This window comes from Prenolepis imparis, unplaced genomic scaffold (genome assembly GCF_030444845.1).
Source record: "Prenolepis imparis isolate NDT839.2.m4 unplaced genomic scaffold, iyPreImpa1.0 SCAF_6, whole genome shotgun sequence".
Lineage (NCBI taxonomy): Eukaryota > Metazoa > Arthropoda > Insecta > Hymenoptera > Formicidae > Prenolepis > Prenolepis imparis.
The window spans coordinates 17,872,321-17,883,262 of NW_028141164.1; the positions used below are offsets into that span (position 1 = coordinate 17,872,321).

A 10,942-nucleotide genomic window follows, 5' to 3' on the forward strand; every position below is an offset into this window, starting at 1 on the left:
GGAACATACTGGCGTAGACGAGGTCAGCGTGGCACCCATAAGCACCCAGCCCAGTGCCGTTGCGGTTGGACTTCCGGTCCTCGCTTCAGTCCGTCCCGCAGGAGTCCGTATGCGTCGGCCCCGATAATGGCATCAACCGGGGCTGATTAATTGTAGTCAGGATCTGCCAGGCTCAACTTCGTTAGATGAGGCTACTCGCGTCGTTGGATTCTGCGTGAGGGAAGCATCGGTCACCTTTGGTAGCACCATGACGAGTGGTAAGTGGTAATTAGCGTCGGGGTCTCGCAAGGAGCCGATGGTCATCGCTACCGTGTGAGTGACGACGGCATGAGAGGCGCCCCGTATCCCAGAAATCGGGATGTGCGTGCGACGTCTGGGTAGGCTCAAGGTCTGAACGACTCGCTCAGATACAAATGTGGCTTCTGACCCGGAGTCCAACAGCGCTCGTATGGTGATCGTGTCGTCCTGCCTGTTGGAACAGGTCACCCGAGCTGTTGAAAGTAAGACTTGCTGGTTTGAATAGGTGACCAAAGCCGTGATCTTCGAGGGTGTGGAGTTAACCGCGCTCGAGTCCTGGCTGGGTGTTGCGACTGTTGTCTTGTTCTCGCCCAAGGCCTCTGATGTAGAAACTGGAAGGTTTTCTGAAAGATGCAAGAGCGTGTGATGTTTGTCCTGGCAGTTTCGACATCGTAATTCAGAAGGACAATTGTAAACGTTATACTTTGTTCGAAGACAGTTGAAACACGCTCCTTCCTTTTTTGCATGCTCACGACGTTGAGGCACGGTAAGCTCTTTAGGGCGCGGACAATAAGAGAAAATGTGGTTACCTCGGCATAAGGAGCAGCGTTTAGTGACCTTGGACTGCCCGAAGGCCGTGAGGGCGATTACCTTAGCCTTTCGATCTGACGTTTTGGATGTTGTGGCAAAGGCGGTATTCGGTTTGTGAACGGCGTCCAATGCTCGAATGCGCGTTTGTAAGAAGTCCTGCAGTTGTCGAGAAGTCGAAAAATCGGCGCTGGTTTGTAACGAGGATTTCCAGAAGAGGCGTGACGATGGGTCCAGTTTTTCGACTATCACATGCACAAACCAGTCGTCCCAGTAGTGGACGGGGCGTCCTAATGATTCGAATGATCGTTGAGCTTGCAGCGAGGTACTGATGAGTCGTTTCAGTTCCATGGAGGACGGCTTAGCTATCGGATTGCTGTTTAAAAGGGTTCGCATGTGAGTAGCCAGTAATACTCTTTTATTGTCATACCGTGAAACTAATTCTGCCCACACCATTTCATAGCGTTTGTCACTCAGATCCACATTGACGATTATTGCAGCAGCCTCATCTAATAAGGAAGCCCTCAAGTACTGTAGTTTTTGTGAGGGTGCCAGCTCAGACACATTCCCTACAAGCAATTGGAATAGGTCTCGAAAGCTTTCCCAGGCAAGTTGGTCGCCGGAAAAGATGGGTAGGCTCAACTTTGGCAACTGGATCTGCTTGAAAAAAGAGGCCGTTGTGTCAACTGACTTTGGAGGAGAAACTTTTTCGTGGAGCAATGTTGTAATGGAGACTTACGGCCACGTAGTTATCCTCGGTGTCTGTGTAGACGTCATCCGTCAAGTAATTCCCGAGTTCGGCGTCATCCTGTTCGAGTAGTGAATAATGGCCCTCATCGAATCGTTGCCAGTAAGTTTCGAGCAGGGTCAAACGCGCCTGCAAGTACGATGGGGTGATTTTCTCCTTCCCCACCTTAGCTAGATTGTCCCAAAACCGGTCGATAAATCCTTTGGTGACCAATTGTTTCTTCAATTCCGCCATCCTTAGAAACGAGCTAGAGCAGGATTAATCGATATCTATTATCGAAGTTCTGTAGAATCGTTCATTAACACGCAGGGCTCGAGCTTATAGGCGTGGAGCGCGCGAGGCAAAGAACGAGCGCGTAGGCCGCGCAAAGCGCGGGGCTTGAACTTATAGGCGCGGAGCGCGCGGGGCAGAGAGCGAGCGCGTAGACGCGGGTCACGCGGATTTCGGGGGCCGCTATTTATAGGCGCGGAGCGTGCGGGGAGTAGAGCCTCAACTGCAACAACAGATCTCGGGTTTTAATGCACCACTGACTCAACACTGTTAGTTCACTCCACTCATCACATCCACTCTCTTCTTTTCGCTGTCAGAAGCACTTTCGAACGGAGTAATTGTTCCTCTCTTCGCCACGTGGCCGGAATTCCGCTACTGTGGTTAGCCCTTCCGACTCGTGGAAGTATCCGGCTCGAAGGACCAAATTATGTTTCGACCTTGACTTTCAAAACGTGTAGGTCAGCGGGCGTCACTAGTGCGCGAACTAAATCACGAATCGGAGAGTGCGGGAGAGAGAGAGGAAGAGATCGGTAAACGCTGCGCGTTGAAGGAGCGGATGTCTTCCTAGATTCGGGGCTCGGTTAAAAGAATCGAGCCTCTTTTTCCTGTGGTCTTTATTTTTCCATCACAATCATAAAACAACATAGAAAGACAAAGCTAACCGTATAGAACAAATTAAATTTCCGTAGCGAGCGCAGAAATTTTGACTCAAGTATCCGTGTATACGTTCTCGAATTCGACTGGCTCGTAGGTCACGAATTCCGAGCGATTAGGCTCACCAAGCTCCCACGTCCCTTTCCTTCTCGCAGCCAAGCTGCTCGATCCACCTGGTCGAGGGGAAAGAGGCGAGGGAGCGGGTGAGCAAATAATGCTAGCTACATATCGAGAATCACGTCAGCGTGTTTACAAATTACGTTCGAAGTTCGAACAGGTTTTTTTCGACTTCTCGAAGGCGTTTGATAGAGTCGACCATCAATTTCTCTTGAGAAAATTGAAATGTTTGAATTTTTCCGACTCTGTGCTGAAATGGATCCATTCGTACTTAACAAACCGATCTCAGGTGGTCAGGGACTGCGCTTCGGGTCAAACGTCATCTCCATCACTTATAAGCGTGTTCCACAGGGCTTTGTCCTGGGCTCTCTACTCTTCACCCTCTACATACTTGACTTCAAACATGTACTAAACTTCTGCAAGTATAATCTCTATGCCGATGATCTGCAGATCTACTGTCATTGCAGACCGCACGATTTAAAGGACGTCATTCAGACGGTCAATGAGGACATCGGTGCTGTTACTGACTGGTCTTCCAAGAACGGGCTTATTCTCAACTCCGACAAGATTCAGACGATCATCTTCGGTACCTCTAGATACATCAACGCTATTGACCTACATTCAACCCCTGAAATCAACGTGGGCGCGGCCACCGTACATTTTTCTTTGTCCGTCAAATACCTGGGGGTCGTAATTACCAACAACCTATCCTGGGAAAGTCAGGTGGCGAGTACTACGAGAAAATTCGATCCGCTCTATATAGACTCAAATTCTGTAAGGATCTCTTCCCGACCGAACTCAGGACAAGGCTTGTCACTACACTTATTCTGCCGCATACTGATTATTGCAGTGCTATTTTCACTGACATTACATTTGAATAAAATCTAAAACTCTACAGGGCGATTAATGCCAGTGTTAGATTTATTTTCAACATAAGGGCCGACGTTCATATCACCCCTTACTATAAAAAACTGCGTATGCTTAAGATTGATTCTAGACGTGACTATTTTGTGGGTTGCCAACTCTTCATCATATTGCGTAAGAAACTGCCTAGCCTTCTCTTCACCAACTTTAATTGGCGGGGGAACATCTCGGAACGTTCCACCAGAGCGCCAGTGGACGTACTAGTCTTGCCTCTCTGTCGTACAGAGCTTTATCGACGCTCTTTCAGACTAGCATCTGCCAGACTATGGAACGATCTCCCATAGAACATACGAGAAACCCAAACACTGACCGTATTCAAACAAAAACTGCACGCGCACTTACTAAAACGTATGTCAGGGTGAGCAAACCTAAAAATCTACTGATCTCAGACCTTCCTGATCGCGTTTTTCGAACGCATCATTATGCATTGTTTTCATCATTCACACAAACAAATTAATGTCTCGTTTCATTTGTTTTTCAATTTCTCTTCTGTACACATACATGCACACACACTCACATACGCGACACACAATCACACACACACACACACACACTTTTTACATAGCTCATAAGTACCTGAACAATATACCTAGTCTTTTTTTTAGTCTTAAGTCTAATATTCTATATTATTTTATTTTTTGTAACTAATTTTATTTTGATGTATTATCAATCTCTCGTGAACGACTCTGTAATGGTGTATTTCTCTGCGCTTGAGGGGACTTGTCCCAGAGCGCGAAATAAATGAAGCTCTCTCTCTCTCTCTCTCTCTCTCTCTCTCTCTCTCTCTCTCTCTCTCTCTTTGAAATAGAGACCTGGCTAGAAGAGCCTGGAGAAGAAGAAAGTGCGACCTACTCTACAACCGTTATAAAGCGTTGCGTAATAGAGCACAGAGCCTCGTGCGCACGGCGAAACGCGACTACTACATTGAGATATTTAACAGGGCGGGCAGTGCCAGAGATGTCTGGAGCGGACTGAGGCAGCTCGGACTTATTAAATCTAAGGGAGGCGGAGTGCGCCTTTTACACTCAGTCGAAGATTTGAATAAGTTCTTTGTGGGGGGTTTGGAGCGTACTGTCTCGGTGGGCTGTGGTTCTCCGGTCTTTGGAGGATGTGCTCAGGGGGAGTTTCAATGAGGAGGATTTTCACTGGAGCTATGCGACGTCGCTAATAATTGGCAGAGCTATCACCAAGAACAGATCAAACGCGGTTGGAATGGATGGGATCTCTCTAACAATGTTAAGGATGGTAGTAAGCTGTGCAATGCCCACAGTAGAACACATCTTTAATTTCTCTCTGACCAACGGAGTTTTTCCGTCGCAGTGGAAGTCGGCGCTGATCTGCCCGATTCCCAAGGTCAGGAACCCAACATCTGTCCAACACTATCGGCCAATTTCTATTCTTCCTACTTTGTCAGAGGCTCTCGAGAGGGTTGCCAGCGAACAGATCCGCACGTATATGGAGAGGGCAGGCCTTTATGATCCACATCAATCCGCATACAGGAGCAACCACTCTACGCAAACGTGCCTGATAAGAATGCTGGATGAAGTGAGACGGGCTGCGGACTGCAGGATGGTAACGGTGTCAGTTTTCTTTGAGTTTTCCAAGGCCTTCGACAAAGTGGAGCACCTATTATTGATTAGGAAACTTAAGAAATTAAACTTTTCGGATAACACTGTGAGGTGGATATACTCATATTTGAAGGAGCGAACTCAAGCTGTCAGGGACGGTATCGAAAACAAGATTTCTTCAACATCACCTGTAAGCACTGGAGTGCCACAGGGCTCTGTCCTGGGACCTTTGCTGTTTACACTGTATCTTTCTGATTTCGGTACTGCGCTTAGGCACTGTCAGTACAGCTACTATGCAGATGACCTTCTAGTCTATATGCACGGTAAACCTAAAGACATAATCGACATTATAAGTAAGGTTAACGAGGATATTGAGGCGATTCTCGATTGGTCAACAGAAAACGGGCTCATTCTGAACCCTGACAAAACACAGGTGATAATTTTCCGGACCTCGAGATACCTCAACAGCATAGACTTGACTGTCTTTCCTAAGACAAGAGTAGGCGAAACTGAGATACTATATTCTTCATCCATTAAATACCTAGGCGTAACTATCATGAAGAATTTGTCTTGGGAAAAACAAGTCACATATATCACAAAGAAGATCCACTCGGTATTGTATCAACTTAAGCTCTGCAGACACTTGTTTCCGGAGGCGCTTAGATCAAGACTGGTCGTATCTTTAATAAATCCTCATCTTGATTATTGCTGCGCAGCTTATACTGACATAACGGGGGAGCTTAATATGAAACTTTATAGAGCGTTTAATTCCTGCATAAGATTCATATTTAACATACGAGCTGACGTGCACATAACGCCTTATTATGAAAGGTTACGCTGGCTGAAGGTAGTTCCTCGGAGGGCCTTTTTGTGGAATGTTTGATGTATAACATCCTGAAGACCACACAACCTAGCCTTCTGTTCTCAGACTTCAACTATAGAGTGCTCACTACGGATCGAGTCACAAGAGGGCCTACGGATCGTCTAATACTGCCGCAATGCAGGACGGAGCTATACAAGCGCTCTTTCAGACTCTCAGCAATTAGATTTTGGAACGGACTCCCCTCTTCGATTCGAGATGCCAAAACTTTAACTGATTTAAAACGAAAGCTCTATGCGCATTTACTTGCCTGTCCTCCGGCTTGAGTGATGTAACCAGTCTTGAGTGACGCAGCTACCTTAGTAGCTTGATTATATGTCATCTCTCTCTTACATGCTTGTTCTTATTGTTCTGATTGTTCTTATCGGACATGTAAATATGTATATATATATATATATATATGGTTGTACAAGCACACTCACACACACACGCACACACATACACACACACATGCATACACACGTAATATAGGTGCAATGGATAGCTATGCAAAATTTTTCCTTCTCTATTTCTTATAATTCATTAACGTTATGTGATCTCCTATTTTATTTCTCATTTTCTTTGTATTTTTGTATATAGTATTTCTCTTTTACTTTATATTTTGTAGTGTATTTTTTACTTTTAATATCTGTAATGTTTTGTTTTGTGGGCGCTTGAGGGGAGAAATCCCAGAGCGCAAAATAAATGAAGCTTTCTCTCTCTCTCTCTCTCTCTCTCTCTCTCTCTCTCTCTCTCTCTCTCTCTCTCTCTCTTTCTCTCTGTCTCGCGTTTCGCGTGGATGTATCGTGTTGGAATCGCTCCGCAAATTTCTTACGAATTGTTGTTGTTTAAAAGCGAATCTCGTAGACGAGTGTATCGTATCATATTCATTAACATTCGCGGTATAATTGCTGTTATCGGTATCGATGATTCCGGTTTCGTTCGTCGCGAATCCATCGAAATTCTCTGAACGCGTTCATAGTCTCTGTGCGTGGATTTCGCTATAGCTGTCAACGGCGGTTTTTGTTTTTCTTTCTTCGGTTGATGTCAAAGTCAAGTGCGAGCCTGCCTGGCATGTCAAAACAAGGCAGCTCGAGTAAGAGCAACGACCCGATTGTTGACGTCGCGGACGAAAAAGAGAGAAAACTAAGTAAGAGGCCTTCGCAGCTGTCATTGTCTGGCGTGTCTGAGAGGAGCGTACCTTGGAAGGGCAATATCCACCTATCCAAGATAAATGCCCTAAAGGCCTCCATAAATGATCATCATGACAATATTATAAAAATTTTGTTAACATGCAAGGAGACGGCCGAAAGAAGGAATCAGATAGAATCAGCTTTCCGTTTTTGTAAGGAGGCGTTTTTCGAAGTTGCTTCAACTCTCTCCAGCCATCTAGAGAAGGGTTCGACTGAGAAAACTGATATAATCAAAAATGCTTTACGGGAAGTTTTTAGAGAAAGGGATATAAACAAATCACCGACACTCTCAGAGGCAAATTCAACCAGGACCTATGCATCGGTGGTGGGGAATAAAGCCTCCAAAGTGCATACCTCACGCGATTCTTCCTACGAGGTACCCACAACAACATCGTTTGATATTATACCGGATAAAAGCGAGACAATGAAATACACATCTTCGCAAGTTACCAGGGAAGCCGTATGTAGAATCCTAAAGCCCTCTGACTGCACTCTCAAGGTTGCCAAAATCAACAATGCTAGGAACAACGGTATCAGGATTGAAGCCATTTCGCCGGATCTTGAGAAAATAAGGGCGCATACAGATCTCGCGCTCGCAGGTTTCAAAATCGTGGAAAGTGCGAAGGCGAATCCGAGGCTAATTGTCCGTGGAGTGCCCTCTCACATGTCCGTCGATGAAATAAAAAATAAATTGATAGCACAAAACCTCAACGGCGAGCATGGCGAAGACTTGAAAATCATTTATCTTTATTGGAGTAAAATAAATAAAAGATCAACTAACTGCATAATCGAGGTAACGCCGAATCTACGTAATCGATTGCTGGAAAATAGTCGTATTTATCTTGGATATTCGGCGTGTAGTTTTGCGGATCACGTGAGAGTCCTCCAGTGTTACAGGTGCATGACCTTCGGACATATTGCGCGGGACTGCAAGTCGGCGGCAATCTGTGGGCATTGTTCTGAGTCGCATGAAATGAAGGATTGTAATAAAGAGGAGCGGTTACCTCTTTGCGGAAACTGTATGTGATTGTCAAGAGGAGCATTGAGTGACAGAGCGCACTCGGCCTTGGACGCTGGAAAGTGTCCGGTACTCTGTGACAAGATCAGGGACAAAATTTAGATGATCAACTATGGATAGACAGTCTCTTGGAGGTGATAAGCTGACGATCTGTCACGTAAACTGTCAATCCCTGATCGCTCATTTTGATGAGTTCTGTCACTACATCGTCAACTCCAAATATCATTTAGTCTGTCTATTTGAAACTTGGCTGAAACCGGAAATCCCTGACAATATGAGGATCCCTGGATATTTTCTTATAAGAAATGATCGATTAGAAAGGCGGGGTGGTGGAGTCGCCTTTTATATCAGGGACTCGATCAGAGCGGTCGTTCTCGAACGGTCATCGGCAGACAAACAATACCGAAAGCCGGAATTTCTCATAGCAGAAATTGTTTTCAACAATGCCTGCAAACTACTTCTAGCAGTCGTCTATAGACCACCGAACTGTGGATACCTAAACGAGTTTATGAACACCTTTCTTGATTTACAGACTCAGTATGCTGCTTGCTACGAGCAGTTTAAGACCAAGAGGAATCATGTACAGAACTTAATTCGGACGGCCAAGAAGAATTACTACTTGACTTTTTTCTGTCGAAAAGACAAACCAGCCATTATATGGAGCAAGCTGAGGCATCTGGGCCTTATTAAAGCCAAGGAACTCGATCAGAAAACTCACACATACTGTTGAAGAACTAAATTTATACTTCGCTGATGATGGATCGGGATTGATGGATAAATAACAGTGGAGTTGGATGGAGCTGGTCCAGTGTGGGAGGATTTTGACGACAGGAAATTTTTCTTCAGATACGTTGCGCCAGATGTCATACGGAGATCTCTTTGTGTAAGGTCGGGTGCTGTGGGTTTGGACGGAATCTCATCTAAGCTCATCAAGATGGCTCTGCCCAACATAATGCCAGTCATTGAGCACATGTTCAATTATTCACTCACACACGGAAAAGTACCTAAGATCTGGAAATCGGCGGTAATAACGCCTATTCCGAAAACCAAGCATCTGATCTCGGTACAACACTACAGACCTATCTCCATCCTATCGTTTCTCTCAAAGATCTTGGAAAGGATAGTATTTGACCAATTCACGGACTACTTGAGAGAGAGCGACTTGTTGGACCCATGCCAATTTGCATACAAGCGCCATTGCTCCACTCAAACATGCATCATAAAAATGCTTGACGACATACGACTAGCCGCTGACCAAAGACAAGTCACCATCTCCATCTTTTTCGACTTCTCTAAGGCTTTTGACAGAGTTCGTCACGGTGTTCTCCTCAAAAAGTTAAAAGAAATGGGACTTTCCAGCGTCCCGCTCGATTGAATGGCTTCCTACTTAAACGAAAGAACGCAGGCGGTTAAAGACGGATTTGATAGCATGATTTCATCTTCGACTCATTTAACGGCGGGGTTTCCTCCGTACTTGGCCCACTCCTATTCACCTTGTATGTTTCAGACATTCGGAGGGTCTTACAGCACTGCAAGTACAATTTTTACGCAGACGACCTGCAAATATACTATCACTGCAAGCCATCTGATCTGCATAATAGTATTCACAGGGTGAACGATGACATCAAATCCATCGTCCACTGGGCTGACGAATTTTGGACTAACGCTGAATTCAACCAAAACGCAAGGAATAATCTTCAGCACGGCCAGATATAATAATATAATCGAACCTGATCTGCTACTAGCGATCAAAATTAATGGACAGGTGATAAAACTTAATTAGCATCAAGTATCTCGGTGTCACAATCTCAAATACCTTATCTTGGAATCAACACGTCCAAAACGTTGTCAAAAGCGTACGAACGAAACTATACCAACTAAAATTATCGAGACATCTGTTACCAAATGAGTTGAGAATGCAGTTAATTGCTACGCTGATCTTTCCACACCTGGACTACTGTTGTGTGACGCTTACGGACATCACGGAACAACTAAATACGCAGCTGTACAGAGCAACAAATGCCTGTTTGAGATTTGTATCCAACATCAGATGGGACGAGCATATGACGCCACACTACCGCTGGCTCAAGACAGACGCCAGGAGAAAATACTTTATTGGATGCCAGCTCTTTAATATAATTAACACGCAAGAGCCACGTATTATCTACAACGGTTTCATTTTCAAATCAGCAACAACATCGAGAACTACGAGAGCCTCTCAGGATTTACTTTCTTTGCCACTGTCCAGAACAGAAGTCTACAGGCGCTCTTTTAAATTCAGTGCGTCCAAGCTTTGGAACGGTTTGCCATCGGGCATACGGGGGGCGAGTACGATCAGAGACTTCAAGAACAAATTCTATGAGCATTTGTTAAGCACGACGTTAACTTAAAAATTAAAAATTATTCACCAATCATACTGACTCAGATAGCACGTACATAGGTTTACACTCACGCATATCAAGATACTCCATACCCAATCACACGAACACACACACACTCACACCACATGCACGTAACACAAGCACACTTGTATATACGCACACTTTACGTATTCATATATTCTCTCTTATTAATATATTTTCTTGCATACATATGCAAGCTAGTTTAACATAAGCGCTCATGAACCAGAAGGAAACATGTTTTTACCTGCTCTCGAGAGTTTAGATACTATGTTAAGAGACATGTTGTATTCATTTGTAACTGTAATTGTAATTGTATCTTCTTGTTTTGATGCGCTTGAAGTACTCTGCGTTGATACCACTGCTT

General features: G+C 44.8%; 2 protein-coding genes across 2 annotated transcripts; one reads left to right on the top strand and one right to left on the bottom strand.

Annotated features, from left to right (window-relative positions):
• Positions 1-156: 156 nt before the first annotated feature.
• Positions 157-1,807, bottom strand: LOC145937873 (uncharacterized). Its single transcript, XM_083041234.1, has 2 exons — positions 1,565-1,807; positions 157-1,482 (listed from the first exon to the last, which is right to left on the bottom strand). Exons 1-2 carry the CDS (start codon positions 1,805-1,807, stop codon positions 157-159), a joined length of 1,569 nt encoding a protein of 522 aa, XP_082897360.1.
• Positions 1,808-10,092: 8,285 nt separating this feature from the next.
• On the top strand, positions 10,093-10,566 carry LOC145937874 (uncharacterized). The gene has a single exon (XM_083041235.1). It carries the CDS (start codon positions 10,093-10,095, stop codon positions 10,564-10,566), a length of 474 nt encoding a protein of 157 aa, XP_082897361.1.
• Positions 10,567-10,942: the final 376 nt, after the last annotated feature.

Bases quoted from the DNA above. Each gene is read 5' to 3' on its own strand.
- LOC145937874 (XM_083041235.1), top strand. From the start codon at position 10,093: ATGCAGTTAATTGCTACGCTGATCTTTCCACACCTGGACTACTGTTGT.
- LOC145937873 (XM_083041234.1), bottom strand. From the start codon at position 1,807: ATGGCGGAATTGAAGAAACAATTGGTCACCAAAGGATTTATCGACCGG. The intron at 1,483-1,564 runs GTAAGTCTCCAT...TTTTTCAAGCAG, and splicing joins CCGAGGATAACTACGTGGCC to ATCCAGTTGCCAAAGTTGAG.